Source organism: Anopheles nili, chromosome 2, assembly GCF_943737925.1.
Source record: "Anopheles nili chromosome 2, idAnoNiliSN_F5_01, whole genome shotgun sequence".
Lineage (NCBI taxonomy): Eukaryota > Metazoa > Arthropoda > Insecta > Diptera > Culicidae > Anopheles > Anopheles nili.
This window is the reverse complement of record NC_071291.1, coordinates 68,379,226-68,407,122: the sequence shown is the minus strand read 5'-3', so window position 1 is coordinate 68,407,122 and position 27,897 is coordinate 68,379,226. Positions and strand designations below refer to the sequence as shown.

Genomic DNA, 27,897 nt, shown 5'->3' with positions numbered 1-27,897 from the left:
ATGCGTGTCCTGGGAAGGCCGGTTTAACCGATGATTATCTTGTGTCCTGAAAAGGAACCCTGTGAAAGGCTCGATCAACAGTCGGGCGATAAAAATGATCGTCCACCAAATGCAGCCACCCGACGGTGGCAAATAATTACCGAATTGCGCCCGTGGAAACCTTCGCGAAATGAAGTGATTACAAGCGCATTGGAACGCCAAGGAAATCGCGTCTTTCTTTTCCCTCCCGCTTCGTACACCTCTATTAAGGCGCATGAAAAACGAGCAACACAATGCCCACCTAATTGACTGTGAACTATCGTAGCGGCCCTTCTACTCAGCTGCCCACAGCCGAGACTAATCGCTAGCAAAACACTCCACTCCCTTAGCGGTTGGGCGCGCAAATGTGCAGCTATTCATCATCATCCGATATCGAGACGTGAACGTGAGCGGTGAACATCACGACATCGGTTGAGGTGGTTGGTTGGCTCGAATAGATAAGCCGATCGCGCCATAATTCATGCGGCGCATTTGTTCGAGTTGTTCTACAGCGAGAAAACTCACCGGGGAAGCTATAGCTAATGCTGGGCTGGCTGTTTAGCTTATCTGTTCGCTTTACAAATCGTTCCCAAGTGATCGTGCTCTTCCTAAGTGATCGAGAACCCTCACATTCTGATCATGAGCTACTGCTACTGCTGTTGTTGCTCATCATCCAGATACGATCGAATGCAACTCAACTGCGCCAATCTACACGCAACCCGCCGGTGTTGTTAATATTTTTCTAACGCTTTTCCTTTCTCATTTTCTCATTCTCGATCTCGTTGCAGGTAAGTGTTCCGCTTTCAACACCACTTGATTGACTCCTGCCAAGCGCTAACGCGAGTGACCCACGGTTTCGTGGGTTTTCGGTTTTAAAGCAATCCGTACGCGCAAAAACCCCACGGGAAGGTATTGTAGAGCCGGGTGGGTTTGATTTTCGTGTTGTCTGATCGTGCGAGGATCGATCGCGGGATTACAGAACCCTCGAGGAGACACATCTCGTGATGCTGACGTACGGCTGACGAACAACGGTGCTCAGGGAACGTGACCGCTTCGAAGACAATCGGTCAGATTCGGTCCGAGGAAAGCAAATCGCAAAAAAGCGGGAGAGAAGGGATCAAAAAAAATTAACACACTCACACACGAACACACGAAGCAAGGTCGGAATGGCGCCCCGCATCCCGCTCCCCCACCAACACCACCACCACCACCAATGGCGGCCCTTTCTTCCCACCGAGCTACAACATTTTCGGACCCAACGGGCGCCACATTATTTATGTTGATTTCTTCGATATGGGACAGTTGCGGCCCCGTTCGCTTCGTTTCGCTTCCTTTTTGCGGTCGCGGTTCGCGTTCGGGAAGCAAAAATTATAAATATTTCTCCTGCACCGTTCCGTTCGCCTGCCCCAGGATCCGCCAGGATGGGGGCTCGTGCGCTTCCAAGGCGCCAGACTGCAGCGTGGCTCCGGAACCCGAGCTGATTAAATCGCTACTCGGCGCGTATTTGTTTACGCGAGGTTCTCCCCTTTTTTTTTTGTTCCTTCCTTCTTTCTTTTGTCGCGCTGTTCCGAGGGCACCCTCGGAACCTGTCGTCGCACCGCTGGAACCGTTTGGGAGGGCCCTTTGGAAAACGGGCTTGGGTTTTTGGGGCACAGCTTCGAACGATCGTTTCAGGCCCACGATCACCTACAAAAGGGTCCTGAATGCGTGTGAAAGCGCGCATGTAGCCCTCGAGGGAAGACACACATGCAAATTGATGCCAGAGGAAAATAATGACCCAACCCCCCGGGGGGCAAATACCCGGCAGGACGATTTGCATCGATCCTGATGCTTTCGTCAGAATGTGGTCCGATTCCGTTGCGATCGCTTGCGCGTGAATATTGATGAGGCATGGGATGTGATGATCGCTGCGACAACTCGCCGTGTGTGACAGATTCACCATCCAACCCGATCGTGATCCTCGATCCGACGAGAGGTCAACGAAAAATCGACTCCTTCCAACACACTCCGTGGTGAGGATCGCGAATGAATCGTAAAAAAAAATCCCGCGTGGGGTAATATCGTGGCTTTAATTACTCCATCCAAGCGCGGATGGATTTCGGTGCGGTGCGCGATCGGTGCCGCTTGTCCTGGGAAAAGCCCACACCGCCGAACTGGTTCGTGGCTCACTCCGAAGGGTTCTTGAAGGGGGTTTTATTGGTTTCCTCTCCGCGTCTGCATATTAATTGCCGATAATGAGCAACCGGTGGACCACCCCTCGGGCTTTCCTGCATCGGGTGGAGCAAAAGGACGGTAAAACAAGCAGCGAGAAGAAGCACCCAAAACCCAAAAACCCAACCAACCCGCAACGCAAACGGGACCGGGCTAATGAGCACGCGAAGCGAAGGTCGGTTGCGTTTGGGGCTCGATCTTCTTTTGGGTGCGATCGAACGGAATCACAAATCCGCTCCTGTCGACACCTGCGGCCGAGGAATGTTAAGCGGACTTGGCGGCCTGTTCCGGGGGACCTCCGGGTTTGAAAATCGAATTATAGCTTTTAATCGACCCGCGTGTCCGGCGGCCGGTCCGTGTGGTGGGCTTATCGTGCGTGCGTCCAGCTGGTGAATGGGCATTGACAAATCGCGTCGTTAGTCGCCGTAGTCCCGGATTTTCGGTGGCATCTTCATCTTTCGGGTGGCTGCAATCGGGGTCTCTGAGTTCGATAATGGTTTGAGTGGGTCGGTGAAAAAGTGGCGTGTTCGTATGCGAGGAGCACAGGCACGAATGTCTCACTTTGGGTGGTTCTGAGAAAACGAACTGCTTTCCGGGTGCGTGATTAAAGCGATGGTGTAATTGTTTCGAGCGTTTGTTCTTTAGCTAATGAAGATGGGATGAGAAATATTTCAATCTCTTGAAGTTTCCGGTCGAAAGCATCCCTCAAGGTGAGACGTTTTTCCCTTCAAAAATACTGTCCTCGTCTACCTTGACGCCAAAAGTCCCTATTGATTTGTTCTTGAAATTCAAACAAAAAATCAAAAACACTCGACTAACAAAACCCTGAGCCAAATTGTCTCTTCTCTGGCTGTCACGAGCATCAACGGGCTCGATTTCTCGGTCCCTTGGTCGCGCGATGCCTACAAAGCTCGAACGTGGCGTGGAGGCGAAACCAAGAAGGACAAAAACCGAGCGCTCCCTGCTAGATAAATTACTCCTCCCGACAAGGATCGCGATTTGACAAGGAAAATATTTGTAACCGGCCGATTGTCGCCAACCACCGCCTAAGGCCGGCTGCATGCCGCCGGCGGCTCCTTGTCGAAGGAGGTGAAGCAGGAACAGCCGTTGGTATCCTTGGGCAGGGCAGAGAGAAACCAGCCACAAAGAGACACACAAACGAAAAAAGGGCCGCCGAATCGAACGCATAAATTGAATTCCGTCTGTCGGATTTGGCGTGCAAACGATATGTTTTATTCTTTCTGCGGCTTCCCTGTACCACCGTTTCACCCTTTTGGAATCCTTTTTTGGGGTAAGAAAAAAAGAGAGCGAGAGAGAGAGCGAAAGAAAAGTGGAGAAGAAACTTCTTCGTTGCGCGTGCGAAGGAAATCGATTCAAAATTCACCAGAGACAACCGCGACGAAGCAGAAACGTGGCGCGGAAGGATGAAGATTTCGGATACAAACCAGCGAAGAAAAGAGAGAGAACACACACACACACAGACGCGAATAAAAAAAATCGCGCACAGAGACGGAGCAAGAAAAATAATGAGCCAACTCGCGGAAAGCCGTGGAATCGGAAAGGTATCAATAATAATGGCGCCATTTATTGATTTATGCTCGATTGTTGTCAAGCATCCTGCGAGAGAGAAAGAGAGAGTGAAAAATAGAACGAGAGAGAGAGAGAGAAGGAGTCCGAAGCCAAAAGGATCTCGTGCTCGCCGTGCCAAAGATCGCTTGGGCGCTGCGTGCTGTTTGCCATGCATGACATTATGCTGCGGCCCGTTTCTAATGTTGGCTTAAGGAGCGCATTGGAATTCCATCCTTCGTCGGGAGGTGATTTTTTTTTCGATCCTGAACGCATGATGTGAGTGTTTTATTTTGCCGTGTGCCGGTGATCGCCATTTTTCCTGTCCTTCTAGCCAGGGTGGTCTTTGAAAGGGCGGTGTAGGTTTGTGATGCTCCTAGAAGGATCTAGAAGGACCTTCGAGGTCGCATTTTCCAGCTCCAAACTCGATTGAGCATTGAGCCGACTCCTTACGGATTTCGGCAGTAGTTCGTGTAGTTTTGCAAAACGTATAAAAACTTCCCTTTCATACATTTATTCCCAATCCCCCCCCCCCATCAACCCCCCGACCCAAAAAAAGCCCCACGCGTGCGTTGCCGTATGGTCGCGCGAGCGGGCTCCATTTTATTTACCAGTGTCATTAATACCCGTTTACTCTCTTATCTTCAAGGTTGGCGATGCCTCCACCGTTTGGGTATGTAACACTTTTTTTGATTTCTTCCGTTATCCTCACTCATCTCTCCAATGCTGAAAATCGAAACGAACGAACGAACACACACACACCCACAAACAAACTATTGATCCTTGGGATCCGCGTGTTGCGTTGCGCGATCGCAGATTGAGGTAATTTAGAGTGAAACAAGCAAACGCACGGCGAGTGCTGACTTTGTCGCACCTCAAAAACATTTTATCATGACCAAATACCCGCTTGGGGATGGGAATTTCACTATAAACTCGAGCCACAGGCTCCAACACGATCGATAGGAAGTATACGCAAGTACGCGACTCTCATGCGCCGATCCCCTCGAGAACCGGGCTTCAAACCGTTCCGCGGATAATTAATGATAATAAACTGATCTCGCCGGGAAGGCTGGCCACCCATCACGCGCCCACAGCGGGAAGGCACCCGATCGGCACCTTTCCAACGGCAGAAAAGTCCTTTTCCCTCCGTAACACCACGCACGCAGGCCCTCGGTCGGCGATGGTAATGATTGCGGGCTATCAATAAAAATGAATATCAATATTACCTGGGCTCCTTCGGTGGTGGGTTTGCAGGTTTACATAAAAGCGCAAAATGCCGCCACCCGACGCTTGGGTGCCGGCGTGAGCCAAACATAAAACACGGCACGGAATGAGGGAGAAAGAGCAAAAAAAAAAGAAGACCCACAAGCGCAAGCACATAAAACAACGCGCAGCATAAGCGCATGATGCTCGTGGGGAAAGACCCGGCGTAGGGAGCGTCGTGGAGGGGGAACTGCATGCGCGAAAGATTTATTTAAGCAAATAAACCGGAACATAAAGCAACAAATGCTTTAACAGTGCGCGCGAGCTCGGCTCTCGGGAAGGGCAAGGACGAGCTAAAAAGGCCTCTAATGAATGATACCTACCGGGGTGGTGAACCATTCGGGATTGATCCGATCCTTGGTTACTTGAAAAAGCCACAAAATACGCAAAGCTGATCAAGGATTGAGCTTAAATAATGCGTCAAAAAACCTGACAAACTTCGATTGCTAGCTCACAGCGAGCTTTTAGATCTCTCAACCTCCCAAGCTGTTCGCGAGGTGTCTCTGCCGCGTCCTCTCTAGCTTCGTGCGAACCAAGATCTTTATAAAACAGCCGCCCTTAAACACTAGCCGGTCACTTCCGCGAGTGCGTCACGCACGCGAACCTGCCAGTCGTTCCCATCGCACACCGGCGTGGGGGCTTAAACATCGTAAAGCGCATGTTTCTGCTGTGCGCGGCGCGCTTTTAAGATGCTCCACGGCCCCTTCTGATTGGGGGGGGGGGAAAGGGTGCCCTGGTGGTCAGAGGGCAGGGTTGCACCAGACGCCAGATTTGTTTTTATTAAAGCCACCTCCCGTGGTCTCGGCGCATCCGCACAGCCTCCGATGGCGTGCTCCGTTGGTGGGATTTGAGGGAATTTATGTTAACGGCCCTCAGCCGCGGATCGTGGATTAATGTGGATCGAACGGTAGGGGGAGGAGGGGAGAGGGTGGGTATAAAGGGAGGGAACCTTCGGCCTCCCTCCCCCATCAGGCAGGCTCCATTAAACGAAGTGTCCAATGCAGCACGATTTACCGTCGAAATACGCTGGAGGCCGTTTTCAGGTTTTGTCCTTTCCTTTATATCTTCGGGAGCGCCCTCTGCTCCTCATTATTTTCTGCTTCCTCTGAATTTTCATCCCTCTCTCGTTCTCTCTCTTCTTCTCTCTCTTTCGGGAGGCCGGATATCGGTTCGGTTGTCGCCCGCGCGGAGGTCTCTTTGGATGTTAAAGAGCGGCGCTTGCCCAGGGCAGACGGACCGAGATCAAAGTCTCGGCATCCGCCGGCGCAACGAAACATGACGCCAGCTCGACGATGCCGCCGTCGCCGATCGATACATATACGTTTTTTGTTTCTCCTATATTTCGGCTGGCTTGTTGAAGCTTCTTTTTTGCCATTTTTTTTTTGCACACAAAAACCTCGGGGTGGCTTTTGGGACCCCCGCCATGCCGGAAGGTTTCGGTTTAAGTGAATCGACAGCGAGCTGTTGCATGTTCGCTTTGGGACAGACCGCGGGCCCACCCTGGCCGGAAAGTCCACGGGAAAAGGACTATCGGGGATGAAATCGTTTAAAGTCGCCCCAAATCGTCCACCGGATTGGACGGGCGGCTATTTTTGGTTTCCTTTTTTTCGGAAACCATTTCACGATTCCTCAAACGGCCACGACAAAAGGAATGCCAATTGTTGTGTGACTTTTCTTCATAATCCTTCCACGGGAATGGCTTGAAAAAGTGTATCCACGGTGCTGTAGACCCTTTTAGACAATTTTTTGTTTCACTTTTCTCCGCCTAGAGGATCGTTTGTGATTTGATTATTATAACTATGTGGAGGAAAATCATCATCAACTGCCAAAAAGCGCCATTTCTTGAGGACATGACGAGCGTTTCTGATATCTTTTTCTCCGATTGAACGCGTGTAATCCTTCTTGCGCGCACTTGTAAGCCCAGGCTGATCGTTCGCTTTATCAATCATAGCCGCTTAATCAATCAAAAAAGAAGGGGTTTCCTACAAGAGACATGCTTATCATAAATGATTCTTGTTCCCGGCATCGATGCGTTCTACAGCACCCAACCAAACAGCTGGCTCGTAAAGCTCGAGCGACAGGTCATTTTTCACAACCGCCAGCTTCCCGAACCTGCGATCGCGACCGTGTGTCATAAACTTGATGTCTTCAAGGTCACGCAGCGATCTAAATATTACGTAAGAAGCCGCGCACTAACGAGCTGCCGCAATACAACAGCAAAACCAAACAGAGGCAAACAACATAAATTACCATTAATTGCCACTCGAAGGTGCTCCATAAACCTAACCGCCAGCAAAGATGTCGAACAAACACGTCGCCCGGTTCGGAAGGCTCTGGAGAAGGCCCATTTCGGATGAAATGTCGCTTCCGTTAGCCCCGAGGGCCGATCCTGAACAGCGTCGCGCGGTGTAGCATTACGGGGAGCCGCTAGTTCTCTTTTTGTTCACCCTCTCTTAATCTTAATCTTCGCCTATTAATCAATAGCGACAAACGATGAAACCTGACCACGGGCGCAGGTGACCGGCGCTGGTAAGCCAGCGCGTTGTGATCGAGTCGGTTGATAGCGCTAGGACGAGCTTCGGGACCAATTTGGACCTCACGAATGAAACCGGTGTCACCTTAAAGTTAACCAGCGGAACCGTTGTTAAATGAGCCTTGTGGATGGGGCCGTGCTGGTCGCGCTAATGCGATTGTATTACTTCCAATTTGGGGTGTAATGATGATAGGGAACAACAGGACAAAAAAAAACCTCCCTTGAAATGCACAACCAAACGATCGTTTTGTTCTCGTTTCGATGACGTTGTGTTGTGCCGGGTTGCTTGGATTGGCTGCGCCTTCTTGGATGGGCTTTTGATTTCGGTTGGGGCTAAACCATTGTGGGTGATGGAAACGTGGCACATCAGCAAGCTTTATTAATCAAGCACCAAGCAGACGCCATTAGACAATAAGCTGTACCAATTGTGGCCTCGAAATGTTCCCTGGTGACAATTATCAAACTCACGAACACGGCTTCAACACCGCTCTAATGCCTTCTCAAAAGAAAAAAAAAGTAACCTGCGCGTAATCAGGAGCCTCACCCTTGCCATTAACATCTTCTTCACCAGCGGCGCACCGATCAATCACGGCACCGGGACAAGCATTATCCGGCGCAGGCGGAAAGCACCGCTTTAATGATCACATCATGATTAATTTCGGGGAACGGGCTCGTGTAACGTTTAGCAAACAACGGGCGCTTCCCGCTGGCAGCGCCGGGATAAATGGAACGATCGAAGGAAAAAGATGATAAATGGAATAACGTTCCGCGGGGGGGTTTCGTGGTGGCAACGGCGACGGTGGTGGTGGAACGGGAAAAAGCAAACAACGAAAGAGCGGAACTTCCCCGCGCTCCATTAGATGGCGCTAGTAACGGGCACGAGAGTTTTTCGAGGTTCGTCGCTTACCGAAGCGCTCAAGTCTTTCGTTGTTGCTTTTTTTCTTGCTTCTGCCCGTTGCTCAACGGTGCGATCTCGCGGGATAGCGCGTTGTCTCGCCACACCGTCAATGCGAGAATCGGTAGGCTCCCGTATTCGAAGCGTCCCTTTTCCACAGACATCCTTGCGCCGTGACGCGCCATCGTCCTGGTCGTCGAAATAAAATCCAAAATAATTGGTATCTAAACATATGTTAATACAAGCCACCCCGGCACCTGGCGACCCCGTGGCGCTGGTGGCTTCTCGCGCGACCGGCGCCATATCCTCGGCGCCCGCCGGTGGCCTCCCGTGACTCTTATTTGTAACAGATCGCCCTCTCGCGTTCGCTTGCTGCCTTACATTCGGTTTTTTTTGTTTCGCTTGCCACCACCGCGCAAACTCCTTGCACCACGACGCCCGTGCGCCGGGAAACAATTCCGCGCAGTTCTCACGTCCAATCGGGCGTCCAACTCTCCCTGAAACCGTGCGGGTTTCGCTGAATTTGGTATCGTTAGCAAAAGCGAGCCACCGTCTTCTGCTCGTGCCGAGACGGGGGTTGGCTTTCCTGGGTCGCATCCCCCGCAGGCACATGATTTGTTTTCCCTTCTCTTCCACCGAAACGTGGGCCTGGCCTGTTCAATTGTTTCAATCTGTGCCTTCTTCCAACCGATCGATCGAAACCGAAGCCATCACGCGGCCCTGGACTGGTGGCTTGTGGCTGGTGGAGAAAAAAGGATGGGACATACATTTTGAGCAAAAATCAATGCTGGACGCTGGTGGCGCTTGCGATCGTGCAGAAGGCCGCCCGTGTGCTTGCTGTGTTTATTTGTTTACTGTTTCTTTCCTTCCGTTCTGTGGCTCCACTGGCCCTTAATAGGCCCTCCGGGTCCGTTGGGCCACCCAATGCCCAAACGATCGAGCTGGCTCGCGCGTTCCCTCTAGCTACCGGACATTTTCGAACGCAGAGAGTTGCGGTTTGCTCCGTTCTCCATCATTTAATTATTTTATATGAAATTGGTGTAGTTTTTACGATTGTACCAGCCCGCCGTTTGCGCGTTTATGCTGCCGGAATGGTTCGGTTTGTACATCGTTTGCCTACTCGAGTGCTTCCTTGTGTTTTTTTTTTCTCTCCTTTTTTATGGGGGCTTAGTTTCACGTTAGCATTAGAGCGCTTTGTAGCGGATTCTTTCGTTCATTGAGAAATCGAGAAAGATAGCCCCCGACGGATAGCACCCGGCAAAAAGGTTAAATGAAACATCCCGCCCGAGCAAAGAGCAATGGCAATTGGGCTTGCGCTTGGGAAGCAACTGAACATCCTGATGCCAGTTGAGCCGCACATTAATTAGTGCTACCGAACGGCGACCTTGCGAGACAGGAAGCAGAAGTTAATAAAACCGACAACACCCATGTTCTAGGGCTCGTACGCCAGACACAGGTTCAGAAGCGCGAACCGGATGTATAAAATCTGGCCCCGGGGTGAGATGAAGAATCGGGAAGGCCGAAGTGTGAACGCAGTCAATTAAAGTCTCTTCGAGAAGCGAACTACCACGGGGTAGGTTTTTCCAGCGTTGATTTCCCACCGGCCATTGACCTTCCGGTGGGCTTTCATCTTGGGGTTTGACGCCGACGAAAAACTCAAAAAACCGTCCCCAAATTGAACCGGTCGCTGGTGACGTCTTGATTCGCGAACGGTTTCGTACGCCAACTCGAACGACACGAATCTATAGGCCCCGTGGGAGGGTGATGAACCATATCCACAAACCATAAACCAAAGAGAGTGGACTAATTAACTTCTCCAATTTATTCCACCTCGTTCTTGCGGTTCAAGACGGGACCGGGTTCCGAATCCTCAATTTCCCAGTCGCCGCCCCCAGCTCGGCCGGTGTAAGAAAGTACCCGTACCGTTGTCATCCCACGGTGTCGCTTTCAAAACTGTCGAACCGAGTCGGTGAGGGAAATGCTTTGATCTCGTTTTTGGGGTTCTCGTTTTATTTTACTTGACTTTTCGTTTTTGCTCCTTCAGACTTTTTTGCTCTCCTCCCGCATTCTACACCGCGTCGGTTGAGTGTATTCAAATGAAGCAAACGATGCAAATGCTAAATCAATCCGCACATGCGACCTGACCGGGGAAAGAAGGCGCAGTTTGCATCAACCGTAGACCAGCGTACTGCAGGGGATGTTGAGTGGCAAGGCACACACAAAAAATTCACCCGAAATTGAATGATTAAATTACGTCTATTTAATTTGCTTCTACAAGTTGTGCATCGCGTCGTCTGCGCGAATCGGGAGTGAAGGAAATTGTCTGTGTCGCTTGTGTCGGCGTCGTGTCCTGATGGCGCCTGGCCACGGTGCTAGTAGGTGGTGGTGACACGCGGCTCGTACGGACAAACGAAACGCGAATAAAATAAACTTCATCGCACAATAAAGAAACGAGGGTGATTAAAGGGAAAATCGATGGAAATCGATGAACGGAACGGAAAAAACGGAACGGAATAAGGGAAATTGTCTCTGCCAGAGGAGGAGCGGTTTTTGCATTTGATTTTCGAGGATTCGATGCGTACGAAAAGAAACGTGAAAAAGATCTTTCACGAAGGAAATTGTTTGCTGTGAAACTAAACAAGAAATGCTTTGGAAAGAGCTTTATTTAAATATATTTCCTGGAGTACGTTGTGTATGTTCAAATCATCATATACAGCCCATTTGATTGATTTTTACACACGATTGCGTGTTTTGTGCAACTTTCCAGCCGCGAAACTCATTCGTACGGTTTGACTCTAACCTTGTTGTAATCTGATTTGTGCCGGACACGAGTGCTGGAGTGCTTCCGTACGCCCCAAAGGAAAAAAAAGCAAGGAAAACCCGCTCGTAACTGCTTCGCTTCTGGTCGGTTCTAGAGAGCGACCCACGAGACCGACCGGAAGACGCAAATAAACTTATCCACCCATCCATCGATCGTTAAACGCAGTGACAATCATTAGCAACCATGTATGTGCGCTGGGGAACGCGACATTAAGCTCGTGTGTGCCCTTTTTTTTTGCTATTATGCCCTCCACTCGCGAATGAGGCATTCACTGGGAATGGCTGTTTTGTAACAATTTCCACCAAATGGGAGTGCCATTTTGTTGCGACTTCTGCCGTCCATTTGTCGATCGCTTTATCGCTGGGCTCACCAGCACCACCCCGGTCGTTTGATGATCGCCACCGAGCGTCCCGAAGTCCGGCAAATGCGCCCGAGAAAGTGCAAGCAAAAAGTGCATTAAACGCGCCGTCATTTGCATTATTTTTTACTGTAATTAGTTGGCGCTTTGCGCTCCGTTTGCATGACGGTTTGTTCACATTTCATTACCCAGCAGCTGGGGCAGCGTAAATAGAAGAACTATGTCCATTTGGAAAAAAAAACCCACACGGATGGGTAGGTTAGTACATAAAAAAACCCCTACACACACTCACACACTGGCGCTGGCCCTAAACGAACGGAACCCCCACCTGAAACGATTTCGCAGAATAAAACGCCACCCTCTCTCCGTTGGGCTGCACGCATGTCCTGTGGGAAATCGCCTCGAAAGGTGTCCCAGGCTGGCCAGTGATTTCGCCCTTTGGCGCGTTCCCATTCCCAGCCCAAGCGGCAGATGGCGGCCCAGATAAGATAACCGCTCGAGCGACGTCGTCAACCCTGGCCCCTGGAACGGGTGGAGCTTGGCCTGGGCTCCATCGAGATTGGCCAGCGCTCACTGATGATGGGTGCTTATGATGATGATTAATAACATTAAATTACATCCATTAATAAAATTGAACACAAACGACGTGAGCACGCACACGCCGACCAGGGTCCACTGTGGAAGGGAGGGACATCAAAGCCGCGTATGTGCGTATGTGATACTGCGTCGTTTTCTTGCTTTTCTTTTACTGCTTTTCTTTTTTGTATCAGAAATGGGAAAACTCTGCCCACCTACATGTCGTGTTGGCAGAACGTCCCGGGAAGCGTACGGCTCCTGCAAATACGTTAATGGTATATCTTTTTTTTATTTTTCGGGACCAGGGAAGAAATGATAGTTGCGAGTCCATCAGACGATACGCCGCGTTCTTTGGCGTCCTGAGGGTGGGATTCTGCTTTTTTCCCTCATTTTATAGCGACGCTCAAACAGAGGCGACAAGAGAAATGCCCGGTACCACGTCGATTGAGCATCGTCACGCACGGCCAGCAGTTCCCTAACGAGCCTGCACGTCTGTGGGTGTCTTTTTGCTTTTGTTGCTCGCTTTGTAAAACTTTCTTTCAATTACGCTGTTTGTTTAACAGCGCGTCTAATGGAACGGTTCCAAATAAAGAGCGAACCTTCGGAACTGAATTAAGCTCGAATGAAGGCACAAATGGCATTAGAAAAACCATCACTGCTACACCTTAAGTAATTGAATGCGATAATTTGATGAAACTGCAACCGAGGTGTGTTCTTAATTCGAGCCTAAAATTATGCAGCAAATTGCATCAATTTGCACCGCGTGTGTATCTCAGCAAACTCCTGCCAGCGAACCTTACCTGTGAATGATCCCATTAGCGTGCCACCACTCGTCTGGGAGCGTTGAAACACAAAACCCCCCACTGAGGGAGCGTGTGTGTGTGTGTGTGTGTGAATGTGACTGCACCTACTTATGACACCCTTCCGGCCCCCGTTAGGCCACTGCATCACACCAAAATGGCAGCTATTGCAGGCCTAATAAGGTGACGCCGCGAAGGTGAGCGCCCAAGGGCGTGTTTTAGCGCCATCCTTGCGCTCCCCTTTTTCGGGCCAACACGAGGTGGCACCCTTTATTTTCCAGCGCCGACCACGACACATGTTTCGCACCAGGCTTACGACACGCCATCACCGTCGTCGTAGTCGTCGTCGCCGGTGCATTAGTGCATTATTCGTCGCCGTTGTCGCAACTTGTCACTTGCGCCGCGATTTGCGAGCGTGTGTGTGTGCGTGTTTGGGGAGGGTTTTTGTTCTCGTTTGCAACCGGGCTGGAAACCTGACACCGTGTGCAACCGAATGGCATCGCATCGCCCGCCATAGCCGTGTGTTGGAGCCTTTTTTTTTGTATTGTTTCGCTTTCCAGCGAATTCCCACCGGCACGCTGGAAGGTGCACTGGCGGTGCATTGCGGCCTCTGTTGCATGGAAGCACCGCCAGTGCACCGGGGACGCCATTTTGTCGTCCTTTCCCAGAAGCATCGGGCGGCAGGAGGCCATCGCATTAGAAGCTTCACAAACCGGCATGACGATAATGACGTACCGGTGGTTGCGCTTAGACCGAGACGAGAAATCCCATTATGCCTGGCCCACGGTGCACGATGGCTGCCATTTTGCATACATCCCTGGTAGCAGCGGCACATCCTTGCCCTTCGATTCGAGTTGGCACACACATCCGCCGGGGGCCATTATTGCGTACGCGGTCGTGATTGTGCGCGTGCTGATACGGCGTGTTCGAGAGGACGAAGTAAAAAGAAACCGAAAGGAAGTGGCGAAAGAAAGGCGGCCATAATGCAGCGAGGACACTTGAGAGAGCGCTTTTGCACACTGCACGCGGATGCACGCGGAAACTCTCGTGGGTTTTCCTGCAGATAAGACCTGACACACGAGGGCAGAAGTATCACTACTTTCTTGGACCGACCGAGTCGGTAGAAGGAAGAAGAAAAATAAAAGGAATGAATCATCAACACGAGCACGTTGCATTAATCACTTCCGCGTGGTCGTGTCGCAAGGGAAATGGGTAAAATAATTCATTTAAGCACGCCGTATATGCACTTTCGGTTATGCTGCGATTTCCGGTTCGGTTGAAGAAACGCACGGAGCAGAAGCAGCGAAACCAACGCACACGCACAAAAAAAAAGTTATGTTAATAATAATGCGGAACATTAACCGAAAAAAAAAACAGGGAAAAATGCCCCATCGCCGGTATCGCATCGGACTGCCGTTTTGTCGACATTAATAATAATCGGCAGGGTTCGGTCGGTTCGGCGGTTGCGCTTTGATGTGTCTCCGCCTGGCGGCCTCCGTAAGACGAGCGGCACCGACGCCGGGAAAAAGCGTGGAGAGCTCATATTACAACACACTTTTCGGGTACATGACGACACGGGTTCTAATGGTGGGAAGCACAAAAAAAAAACCTCGGGGGCCCCAATAAACCCCCGTTGGCCGTTGACCAAAACTCGTTGACCACGGAAAGGAAAGAAGACGAAAAACAAAATGTCCCAAACAAAATCAAGGCGAGTTCCGGGCGCAGGGAAGCGAATTGGCGTCGTCTCGTGGTCGTTCTCTCTCGCGGACGTAAGTAAATCCTAGGCGCAAACAACATGGCCCCTGGGGGTTTTGTGTTTGCGGCATGATAGAAAAGACCCCGTGTTCGATTGCCGGATCTCGAGCCACACAAAAAGGTCCCGCTGGCCGGTCGGTTTGGTTGGGAAAACGAAACGCAAATACAAACACGGCATAAATGACAATAAAAGCCCGACCGCCTCGGGATGAGGGTTGGTTTTTGACCGCGATATGCGTCCCACCGTGGGATCCAATTACACCGCCGGCGCAAATTGTGCGCCTCCTTGTCATTGTTTTTTTTTTGTTCTCCCCCACGAGGACCGCCGGATTAATTGCGCTCATTTGGCCAAACACGGTGAGCTGGTCGGGGGGGAGGTTTGATTTTCTGACCGCTTGCTGTTTGGAGATTAGCGGAATTGTATTGATTTTACTGCCGAGAGCTACCGGGGGTACGAGTGATAATATTTGATGGCTCAAAGCATCGGCTCCGATGAAGGCAAACAGCATCAGAATGAGCTAATCGATGAGCAAATGTTACTGCAAATAGTGGAATTAGCTCCATGCGAACTATAAGCATAAGAGGAGCCCATCTTGAGGGATACAATGTTGCGAAAGCTTCTTTTTTCTCTCTCTCTCTCTCTCGTTCGCTAGTTATGTCCTTACCACACTCGCTGAAGCTTGTTTGTTTTCTGCGATAAAAATCGCCCCACGACTAAATGGCCCATTTCCGGTTCGATCCGTCGGGGCGATTCTTTGATAAATGGAATCATTTCGCGCCGGGGGAATAAAAAGGAAACCCGTTTCCAATGGCAACGGCGATGGCGTGAGACAGGCATGCTGCAGAGCGTGTGATTGAGTGCGCTTTCCTGTTTGACGCTGCATGATCGACGCCAGAATATTAAATGCCCCCCAACCTGTCGACGTGCAATTGCGGTGCATTAAATGCAAAACAAAAAACTGCATCTCCATTTTGTCAAACGCCAGAGTACCAGCGGGTTTGTACGCTCCGTGCAATGGTTCTAATCGCGTTTTAATAATGCTCTAGCTACCTGTCATTGCGTTTGCCTTTCAAAAGGATTCGAGACCACCAAGGATAGATGCAGCTCTTGTCTTCTTTCTGTGAATTCTCAACTCGTCCAATGGCCGTATTCATCGCAGTTCTCAAAAAGGACTATTACCTTCTAATCTCTCCCACCGACATGGTGGTCCACTCACTGGGGGCCTTTTGTACAAACTCGCTGCAATTAGCGATGGAAACTCCGCGAACAGACAGACAGACAAGCACAGACACACACACACACACACACAAAAAGCGCGCTCCCTCTCGGAAAAGGCTCACCAGAAAGCACTCCGCAATGTTCTCCGGTCGGGTCGGTTTCGCGTTCGAGGAGCTTTTGCTGAATTAATTAACAGCTGGCGGCCGTGCGAAGTGAAACCGGCCTGCGTAAATGAGTTTATTTATTTATTCGAGCCCACGCCGGTGGCCAGTCGCGAGGTGCCATTTTCCACCGCCCTTGCGACCACCGGCGCAGGCTCGAACTGAGGTGGACGGAAAACACACTAAGGTGGACGGGACACGTTCACCGTAATGGCATCTGACACATGATTAATTTTTACGCCATTACAACGCCAATCGTGCCCCGTGCAAGTGACAATTCTTTTCTCCACCCGGCGCTGGAACCAGTTCCTTCGGTGGCCCCGTTCTCCGGCCATCCGGGTGGGGGAGCCCGCGAAGGGATGCAGGGACCATTAGTTGCGCTATTAGGTTCGCGTGCGTGTGTGAGTTCAGAAGAACGCTCGAATGGATCGATGCCATTAAGGGACGACGGCGTGACGGTGGCGCGCTCGATGTTTGGCATACGATTAGCATAATCAAGTGGAATTATGAGCGAAAGGATAATTGGGCGTACGGGTTGGGCTCTACGAGAGCCTGCGGGTTAATGGGCAGGGGTCGCTGCAAAATAACTCGAGGAAAAACTAACTCATTATCGTTCGGTTCGTCTAGCCTGAAGCGAGCGGGCATTTCAGAAGTTCTACGCCATTACCATTTAACCTCATTTTGGGTCACTCATTGGTCCTTAAAAATCCCACCAGAATCGCCCCTGTATGAATGGATAAAAATGGAGGATGTTTTTTTTTTGTTTTGGCTTCTCAACCAAAACAGTGACTCGAATTTGCACGTCGTTTGTAACGTTGTTATACTGTTAAACCTCCTGCTGGAGTTGATTATCAGTATGCGAAGTTTCGCTTGACCCACTGGGCTCGTTAACTCGCATCGAATCGCAGCCTTTCGTCGGGCCAAATGTAGCGCTTAATCTGCCAACGCGGCCTGACCGGCGGCACCGCTTTTTTGGGGGTGAAAAAAGATGAAACGACTTCGCTTATCAAATGATAAACACTCACCCTGTTCCGAACCGCTCAGCAGCGGCGCCGTTGAATTGACATTTAAGTTGATAGCGAAACCCGAACCCAACCGCATGCTTCAGCCACAGGCCTCCTAGAAATCCTGTTTTTTCTTTTTCCTTGGGCCCCCGGTTGGTGGCGTGTGAGGGGTAAATAATTTTAATTTTAAACAGCGCTCAAAACGACAACCGCGCGTACGCAAGCGTGTACTTATCAGGGCTCGGAAGGTCTCGCAGCCTCCCTGGAAATGGAGCTGGGGGCAAAACAAAAACCAAATGATGTCACGCCACCGAAACGAAAAGAAGAAGAAGAAGAAAAAAAACTACATCAAACGCCTCAAATGCCGCCGATTGTCCGACCCGAAAACGGCGCCTTTGATGGGTTTGTCCGAGCCTGCCGCATTAACGGGACGATTCTTCTGCTGTGTCGCGAAAATCCTTGCCCGCGAGCCTGATCGTGAGTAATTTGGGTGGGGAGCTTTTTTTTCTTCCTGCTGCTATCTCCATTTTCACTCTCTCTCTCTCTCTCTTTCTCTCGGGTTTGGCCTCGATGTGTGTCTTTTCACTCTGCCTAACGGCAATCACTGCAATGCCGCCAGAATTGGCCTTCTCGAACACAGGCTTCGGCCTTCAGGGAGGACGATATATGGAAATAACCAGTAGCTGCCAGCGAGGCGATAAAAGCACTAATGAAACGACTTTTTATTTGCTCGTTTCGCCGATGAATCGGTCTGTTCGGTGGTGTCTGTTTTTTTTAGAGTGTGTCCTCTTGCTTACTTCCTTTCATTCACATAAATATATTTCTTTCCACGCCTGGCTTCGGGATCCTGCGGTTGGGGGTTTTTTTGGGACCACGAAAATTAAAGCCCGAAGGTGGATTAAATGTTACGGCACGCCAGCTTCCCGAGCAAGGGATGGGAACGTGGATACACGCGGAATTGAGATAGCGCGGACATTAAGCGTACCACCCAAAAAGTTCGTTCGACCTCCGGAATGGTGCGTTCCTGTGCGAACGGTGCGACGTAAACAAATTAAAACGAATACTTTATGGCGTTTGAATATTCGAGTGCAATTATGCCGGGCTTCCGTCGCAATGGCGATGGCTGGCTTCTGTTCGGTTTACGCGGTGTTTTCACCTCATTAAGTGTCCGAAAAGTGCACCGGCTCGCGTTGGTTTCGTGGGTTTCCTGACCGTTGTAACGTTGCTACAAAGATCGTCTAGGCCGCGGTGTTGACGACCGATTTTCCGACCCGTTCCGGTCATGATTTGATCAATAATGTTCCACATTTTATGACGACGTGCTGGTGCTCCCGACCGAGATAAGCTTCGGCCACTAGTCGGCACCCGGAAACGTAATTTACACCCGCCAGCTAGTGAGGGGGTTGGCAGCGAACAAAAAAAGGCCTAGAAACGCCTGAAAGGCTCGGTTTTGAACACCATCGGCACCTCATAAAGATGCTGAGTTCATTATTATCGCGTGGAAGAGAGTTAGAAACCCGAGTGAGAGAGAGAGAGAAAGAAAGCACGTCCAATTACACGGGTGACTTCAAGACGTCGACTTTAGGCGATAAGCGACGAACCCTTCGATTTGTGACCCGCGGAGACAGTTTCGGGCGGCCGCGTGCATGTGTGTGTGTGTGTGTGTGTGTGATATGGCGTGATAATCACAGAATTGAAGCCATCCCTTGGCTCCGTTTCCCCACCCTAATAAAGCTATCGGTTTATCATCGCGTCCGTTGCGCTTCTTTCTCGACTCGCGAACGCCTGGCTTGGCGTGCCTAATTGAATATTCCTCTATTAATTACCACACCACGCTCGCTGAGACTCACCTTTATGGTTCCCCTTGTGCTGTTGGTGGTGGTAGATCATGTCCGTTCTTCCCGCAAGCACGGCAAGATCATCGCACGCCACGCAGCGTTCGAAATCGAAATCCGACCATCATCCGGGAGGTGGCTCATTAACGTACGGTGATGATCGCCGCCACCGGACTTCTTCCCGTGCGCCAGCTTTCCCATGGGAGGCCACCCGACCGCCGCGTCGCGGTGTAATAAAGAGTGAATTTTTTAAAAATTCAAACATTTCTGAAACGCACACACCACGGCCCCTGGTGCGCCACTGGGACCACCGGGATGTTTCGTTTGTTTTCCTTTTTTTCCCTCCCGTCGACGTTTCTCATTTATTGTCGCTTCTTCCTTTCGTGAGCACCACCACCACCCACCCCGGGGGGAGGGTGGCTGTCCAACAGCAATCGTTTAACCTTCCCTCCTCGGTCTGATAATAAATAAATTGTCCAATCAACACCCGTCTTCCGGGACACGCACAGCCGATGTTTGGCGATTTCGTATGCGGAAAGGATTGTGAATTTGAATCGCACGAAAATGAGCCGAAAAACACGGGGGGAGACAAAAAAAACCGTTTCCCACCATGTGGCGTGTCGGGGACAAAACGGTTGGCGCTTTGTGGGGCTCGCAAGGAAACCTCCTCATCTCGGCCTGGAAGAGCTAATCAAAAAAAAAAAAAGAAAAGAAAAATAAAAGAGCGGAGATGAAAGTTTTACTACCTTTGTTTTAGAAGCCGATCGTTATGTGCGTATTATCCGGCCGGTAAAAATATGGTTTTTTGTCCCAAGCCGTTGATCGTGTGCCTGTCCGCCATTGCACGCAGGACATAAAAATGTTACGATCGCGAGATGCAAATGAGCCAGCGAACTCGCTTGAGCTGGGTGCGTTTTGCCTGTTTGCTCCATCCTTAATGCGCCGTGTGCAGTCGACTCCATCGCGATCGCGTTAGGAAAGAGAAGCAAGAAGAAATATACACATGCAACGAAAAAAAAAACCGCACAAAACTAATCGCACAAGGTGGTAAAGTGATCGACATTTTAGTTTGTTTAGGCGTCGGGATTCTTTTAAGCTCTTCCGAGGACAGACTCCCATTAATGGCTCGATTTTCGAATGAATTCGTTCGGAAAACCGCTAGGTCGCGCATGAAGTTATTCGAAAAATGTAAATCCTTTCCTCTAGCTGACGTCGAACACGGTTTATTCATTCAATAAAATCAATCTTTTCTTGCGTTTTTGTTCTGAGAAGTCAATCAGCAAGGAATGTTGGGCCACTGGGACGAGCTTCTTCTGGGGAAACAATTAACCGAAGCTAATTAATGCAGGCAAACATTCTTGTGCAAACCGAACTAAAAGCGCTATGGAGCAGCAAAAAAAACAATGGTCGATGGGTCGTTGAGATATAACAAGGATAAAAGATAGACCTCTTGGTGTTACCTGAGCGCCTCTGAAAGCGCATTATTTTTTTTTCTTTACTTCAATCGGACAGACGCTTTTCGTTGCGGCCGAGTTCGGTGATTGTCCTCATAAGATAGCGATCGATTTGTCAACTACTGTCTAGGGTATGGGCTTATTTACAACCGCTTCTTACGAGCCCATCATAGCGCTCGCTAGCTCGGTTGGATTTCATTCCAACAAATACCAATCTTGGTCTTGATGATTGTTGATAGCGCATGATTTACACCGCCCCGAACCACGATGTAATCGCTTACAATCGTTCAATATGGCACCCGCACGTAAAACACGCTCCAGCACACTCCCTGGAGGTGTTTTTAATGAACCGTCTTAGGCGAAGGTGCCTCACAGCGCCACATCACGTACTCCATCACGCACGTCGATCGGAAGGTGCAACGCACGCAAAAATTAATAATAAACGCCCCGAAAGCCTACCCATTAGGCGCCGCCATCGCCAGCGTGTCATCGTCGCTTGTCGGCAGCTCGACAAAGCACTTCCAAACGGCCATGGCTGGGGTCGGCAATAATAACGTCATTAAAAAAGCTCACCATCCTGCACCGAAACGGGCCGGTGGGTTTTTGTTTTCTTCAACATGCGGTTCCTCAGGCGGCGTTAATATTCTTTCCTGTCCGCGTAATAGACACACCATAAAGGCGTAATATTAATTTCATAATTTTATCGTCCGATCTTTTCCTCCTCGCCGGGCCACAAACTCGACGTTCGGATCGCGTTCGATCCGATCGGATTGGTCGATAAAAAGGGAGGGAGAGTCCAGGAAGGATCGCTCCGGCGTTTTATTTGTCTAGGTTCGGTTGGCATATTTTACGAGGCTGCCCCGGTGAGGTAATGCAGCCGCACCGAAACCGAATGAGCCGCCGCCTGGGACGCCTGGGACGCCTGGGACGCCCGGGACTTGCTTTTTTTACGAGCTTTTGCCCTCGATTGATTTTTTACGACCCACCGACTGGGTACGCAGCGTGGCGTAGCATCAACCGTTTCGTTCCGCGAACTGAACCACCCGTTCTCCCCACGGGATCCGGGAGGAATCGAAATTAAACTCTGCTCGAGTGTGCCGTAAAAATATTGCTTTATTCCTGCCACGATCTCACGCGGAACCTGCGCCATGCTCACGATCGTCAGTTTTTGATGATAACGGAGGGATGAAAGGAGACGGTTGGGGGGGGATGAAGGGAGGAGTGAAAGGGGAAATCGATTGCCCCAAAACACAGGGATTCTCACACGCCACGAAGGTGAAGCTCGCTTTGGATCGCCCAATGATTAGATGGCCCTGACGGCGTCCTTTTGCGTTCGAATGATTCTTGAAGCTCCTTTTTTAACCGCTCAAAAGTCCTACAAACCCATCGGTAAGGAACCCGAATGAAAACAAAAATGATAGAAAATGTTTATGATCGATCCGTGCCGCCCTCCCCCAAACCTACTCGGCCGATCCATCAGGCCCAATTTACGACGGCTGGAAATCGCTTTTCCCATCTCAGCAGCTCCTAGCTGTTGATCGCGACCAGTTGTCGAGGATCGTAAATTAATTTGAGGCATAAAAGACAAACTATTTCGGCTCCTTCCCCTGGCTGCTGCTGCTGCTGGTGCTGTTGTGGCTTTATGGGCTGGCGTTTTGCGGCGTTGTTATGGAACAACCACGTTGCGTGAGAGGAGTGAAAATAAAATCCACAACCGCGCGCCGATCGGCCGCCAGGAGTACCGATAAAACTACCTAATAACGACGGTGCCGATGGTGATGATGACGATTATGGTGCCGATACGGTGGGAGTGCTTTGACTCCTTTTTTCGTGTCTCCTCCAGGGGCTCCGATTTCAGGCCTCGGGACGAGTCCCGTTTGATGGTTCTAAGCTTATTAGAATATTTATGCGCTCGTAAAAATGGCCCGCGCATCTCGTAGGTTTTGGGCCGCCCGTTTTGGGAGGTGATTGAAAATTAAAATATTACAAAGTATTAATGTAATCGCGGGCCATTATTCTGTTCCGAGGGAGCACGGTTTCGCTCGTGGGTCGATAAAAATGTGCGTCGCTGTAGGAGTGATGAATGAAAATTTGAGTACCTTTCGACGATTGTCGTTTAAATGGCAGCTTTTCAGCTTTTCCTAGGGATTGCATGAGAATAAAAAGTATTAAAATTATGGCAATGAATAAAAATAATACCCACTTATCACACATTGACTCATTGTGCGATGATGATCGATTACCTCTTATCGCTCGCCTAGAATAACAGGATATACTCCTTATGGGAATCCTTACGAGAATATACTCTTTATGGGACGAATATTGTTCGTCAAACGCCCACGTTTAAAATATCCACCTTCGAATGATTGTATAACATAGAAATAACAAGAGCAGCACAATAGAAGATATTAGAAATTAAAGAGCAAGCAGGCGAGATATTTGCGAGAATCATGAACTTGCGAGATCAGTAATCAGATAAATAAGCTAGTTTCAACATCCAATTAAAACTGAACCAATTCACGAGCAACGTTCCATCACACTCATGTCGTAGCGCGCCTGTGGCTTTCGTTTTCATTTTCCCAGAAAACCCACGAAAACGGACGCTGCGGCAAGGATTTCCGCTGAATTGTGGCCATTTTTGGGGCTGCGAATTGTATCACTTTTCACCACATCCATCATCTTTTCGTGCTCGCTGCGGCGTGACAAATCATAAACGCGCTTTTCACCCTCGAACCACGACCCAAGCGAATTTGTCAACCATCACGTTGTCGTCCGATCGCCGGTTGCTGATACGCGTCCGGTGGTTGTCAAATGCGCCCTCCCGCGAGAGGATAACGCATAAACCACCGGCTTTTCGGCTTATCAGCCGGGACGATCATGGAAGCTGGTAATAAAATTGTTCGCCAAATTTTTCATCTTACCCGGGGTGGCGCACGAAACGAAAGCAAAAAGGCGCCCATGAAATCCAAACAAATTCCTACCCAACACTTGGGCGCGCTCCTAAATCGTGAGACAAAAGCCCCCACGGTTGGTGCCAGAAACCGAGGAAAGATCTAATTTCCAGCGGACTGATTTATGCGCCTCCATTCCACAAGCGCAAAGGCAAGCGTTGGCTCTCCGAACACAAAAAAAATCCTCCGGACTCGCCGGAAAAGGGATCTATAAATCGCCACGCCACTGGGAGCGACTGGAGTGCGCGATCCGAAACCCATCCCGACACCCAGAAGCCGTACGAGTCAAAAAACAACGGGTAAATTAGACGGATAAGAAACATAGATATCAATTTAGATAAGCGAACGCTTTGCGCTTTTAATTTATTCGAATTCATTAGGCCACCAGGTTTCGCCCGGCGGTTCGCCTACCGATCGCACCGCACGCATCGCATCCCACGGCACTGGGACTATCTTTGGGGACGCAAAGTAGCTCCGGTCGGTGTCGCAGCTGGGCTGGCCGTTCGGACCGCGCTGCATAATTTGACCAGCTATCTGACGATCCGTCCGTCGGACGGTTGCTGAAGCGCTGAGAAGGGAATGTCGATTCTCGTTCATCCAGGGGCTTGGAATTCCAAATAGGAAACCGAATTCCGCCGCCATCTAGTGGTCGACTGATAAGGACGCTTATTTCACTCGCTCCAGCGCGAGAGTGGGCGCGAAATGTCCGCGCATTCCCAAATTCTCTCGAGCCCGCCGAAAACTCCGGAAGGCACTCACGCAAATTGCTATATCTGGTTAAATTTATGTGCTTAAATCGCGTCCCACCAGTAGCTCGAGCAGCTCGCCAGCAAGCGAGAGAGAGAGAGAGAGAGAGCGAGAGGTGGACAAGGAAAAGGAAAACAAACATATATTAAATCAACAACCCTGCACCTAGGTGTGGGACATAATGCCGCGCGAGCTCATTAGCTCGCCCGTGAGATACGGCCGCGAGAATGTCGACCGTTTCGGTGTCAAAGTGCGATCGGTTTAGTATCCGAACCGGTTCCAGCTTCTCGACGTCGATAACGACCGTTTGGCTGGCCCGGTTAAATGGTAATTATCTAACGGAAGGTGGCAGTAGCAACCCCCTTTCGGGATGGTGGTGCGTTGTAGAAGGAAAAAGGGGTGGAAAACCGGTTCCGGAGCGTTTCGATCGTTTTTCTCGTATTTCTTCCTCTTCTTTTTCTTCTTCTTCACCCCATCAACGGCCCGAGCGCGAGTGGCACCCCAAACGCTACCGATACCGACTATCCGCACGGTAAGGAAAGGTACAAACTAATTAGTCCGATTGAGAATCGATAGACATGTCATCGCACACCGGTAATGAATCGATCCGTCAAAAACCACCCACCGTGGAGGATTTCGTTACCGACCATGCGGGCTTTGGGTCCGACAAATGGCCACTGGAGCACGGAGCTAATGAAAGGCGCAGTCTCGATTCGAACCGATGAGCCGAGGGAAATAAATTGGCAGCAGAAAACCTGTCCAACGGAAGGGGTCCGATGCGATGGTGAGATGTAAATGGGAATGTCACGGTGGGATTGGGTCGCATTATGAGGTTGATTTTTCAATCACCAATGGGTGGTGTAGTTCATTTAATAGGCGATGGGTTTCGCTTATTTTTGAGCTTTCGATACATCGATTTGAAATTGCTCGAAGCGCTGGAGAGTGCAGTAATTCAATGTCCTGCATATTAAGCTTCGAAAAATCGCATTACAGACTGAGCAAGTTGCTTAATTGTCATTCACATTTTTGTGCGCAATTTCCAGCTTTGTTAATTTAGAACCGTCCCATTGGAACCCCGGTTTCCATTTCACTTTTGTAGCCACTTCCCGTCATCGAGAATCGAAACCCATCCCATCCCGAATCGTTTAGCTTTCTCTCGTTCTTCCGTTCTTTGGGATTTCTCGTGATGCTTAATGCACCCGCGACTGACATCGGTTTTTCAAGATGTTGATTAAAACAATATTATTAACGCACCGTAGCTGCCGGTCTTTTGGTCTTTGGGCACAGAAAAAAAGAAACCCCACCACGGAAGCGGACCTCACAACGCGCGCACCCCGTGATAAGATAACGTCGGGCCGGACAAAGCCGTTCGAACTGGCGTGGGTTTTTTTTTCTTGTCTTAGCCCAGTCGCCTTTTCTTTTTTCCCCATCGCCTCACGCATAAATTCCGTCGGTGACGCGGTCACACAAATTAAGGGAAAATAAATAAAAACAGTTGATTGCAGCAGGTCCGCCGGGCGCGCCACTAAATTGATACGTTTTATGTCATCTGCTCGGGGTGGTCGGTTGGGTAGTTGAACTTCTAAAAATCAGACCGGCGCTCGTAAGGGTCGGAGGTAAATGCAATCGAACACACGGACATAAAGCCCACCCGGAATGTCGCCGGCTGCAACCCGGGGCCGGACACCGATGCACTTTCCACTGTTTTCGGCAGATTAAGAGACAATTTCGTGTCGATCCGGTTCGAGCCCGTACGATGCGATCGGGTGAAGGAACTGTTAATTAATCCATCGTAAAAATCTGCCGCCAGCGGTGCGTTCTGTTCATTTTATGCGTGTTTTATGTGCAAAAACGTATAAACCGCCTTATGAGAACAGGAAACCGCGACTCAAAGCGTTTCAAAAAATTGATACCTTTTAGTGGTTTTCGGGTGAACGAGAGAGAGAGAGAGAGAGAGAGAGAGAGAGAGAAAGATAACCGATATCGATCGTACGATCGGTAGGGTTGATAGCGAATCAAAAATGGCTCCAAATTGGTGGACTTCTATCCTCGAGTTCACTTGAGACAAAAGTCCTTTCGAGCTGGGAAATGAACAGGAAATTCAACCCCCTAAAAAACAAAATCCCCCCACTAAAAAGAAAGAAATGATAATCTATTAAAAATTAATCAAACGATAACGAGACCGTGAATGGGCAGCTCAGGAAAATGTCCCATCCCCGTGAAGGCGAGCGGGTTCCAAATCACTCACAGTCTAATTTGTCATTTCCGCACCCCGCGGGTTGGTTTTGATCGAAAAGCTTCCAATCATTACCCTGCGCGGTCACTTCCGGTCAGGCTTCCCACAGCTTCCGGGTGTGCGTTGGGTGGCGTCCGGATGCGCGTCGATAAATCGTCATCGTTGACAACGATGAACCCGGCCTATCCGGAGGCCGCCCAAGATGATCGAACCAACCCGCGGACGAGCAATTATAAACCTCCGATCGCCTTCCCGAAAGGAAGCCCAATTCTGAAAACAATCAAACGGTCCAACAACCAGGAAGTTCCACCTATTAAAACGGCGTCAAGCGCAAAAGGAGCGAGAGAGAGAGAGAGAGAGACGGAGATGAGGTGAAAGCGTGTTGCGCCTTTATGCAGGATGCTGTGAAATTATGAGTCCACAACCACCCCTGGGTGATGGTGGTCTGCTCGCAGTATGGGAAACGCAGTTTCGGGAACCGGGTTTTTCTTTGGATTTCGTGCGTATCTCGCCCCATTCCCGCCATTCGCGTGCTTTTGGAGACTTGAACGCAAACGCTGGCCACAGACGACGAACGTTATTAATGTCCCCGTTTGCGGGCATTATTGCCCTCTCGAGACTCGGGCTCAAGATCGCGCAAAAAGAACACCACCGTACGTTTCTCAGCCCCAGCACGGTGTGGTGGGAGAGTTTGGCGACTTTCTAACCTGCTCCCGCTGGGTGGGGGGGGGTTTGGGGGTGGTTTAATGGGTGGCCCCAAAGGGTGGAGCACACACACACACACAATGTGCCTCAAAAGGGGGCGTGGTGTAGGTGAGTGATTTTGGCGAGCAATGGACGGTGCGAATGGCAAATGGCAATCTCCCGTGAACAGGGTGAAACCCGTGGTGAGCTTGATTATCCGCTCGGAGCGCTTCAACCAATTAATGAAAATCGTGGAAATATGATCGAGAAGAGTGAGTGAAAGAGAGAGCGAGCGCGAGTAGGAGCAAGAAAAGGGAAGAAAGACGACCGAAACCTCGCAGTAAACGACTAAATTATCGACCGCCGGGCGAGCGACACAAGCGACGGTCGCGAAAGCAGAAAAGTGAAACGAAAACGGCCCCACGAAGTGGAGTGGCGAAATTATTTCGACGGCGCGCGCGATCATCGCGCAATCGGTCTCCACGCGAGCCCGCGGCTCGCAAAGTGAGCGGTTTTACGAGGAAAGGAAGTTTCGAATGAGCTTAAGATGGAAAAATTAACAAGATAATGCCCGAACCATCTGGGCGCTCGGTTTCGGCCCGCCGGCCAGACGATGCTCCAACCGGACCTGCCACGGTGGGGTATGATTATTTAATCATTACTTCTGACCGGCCGTTCTCCCGGGCGCCCGACGTGGGATGTTTAATGAAATGATGATTGGGACCTCCGGGATTCGTTGCGTTCGCTTTTCCATCCTCTGGGAGCCGGGCTCGGGATCCTCGGCTCGGCTGTGTGTGTGTGTGAGTGTTT

General features: G+C 50.2%; 1 protein-coding gene across 1 annotated transcript in view; it reads left to right on the top strand.

The window, feature by feature from the left end:
- Nucleotides 1–27,897, top strand: part of LOC128720347 (optomotor-blind protein) — a 95,688-nt gene that overhangs the window by 54,488 nt on the left and 13,303 nt on the right. Inside the window, exon 4 of the mRNA XM_053814011.1 lies at nucleotides 4,445–4,468. Coding sequence (XP_053669986.1) covers nucleotides 4,445–4,468 — 24 coding nt within the window. The remainder of the gene's footprint in view (nucleotides 1–4,444; nucleotides 4,469–27,897) is intronic.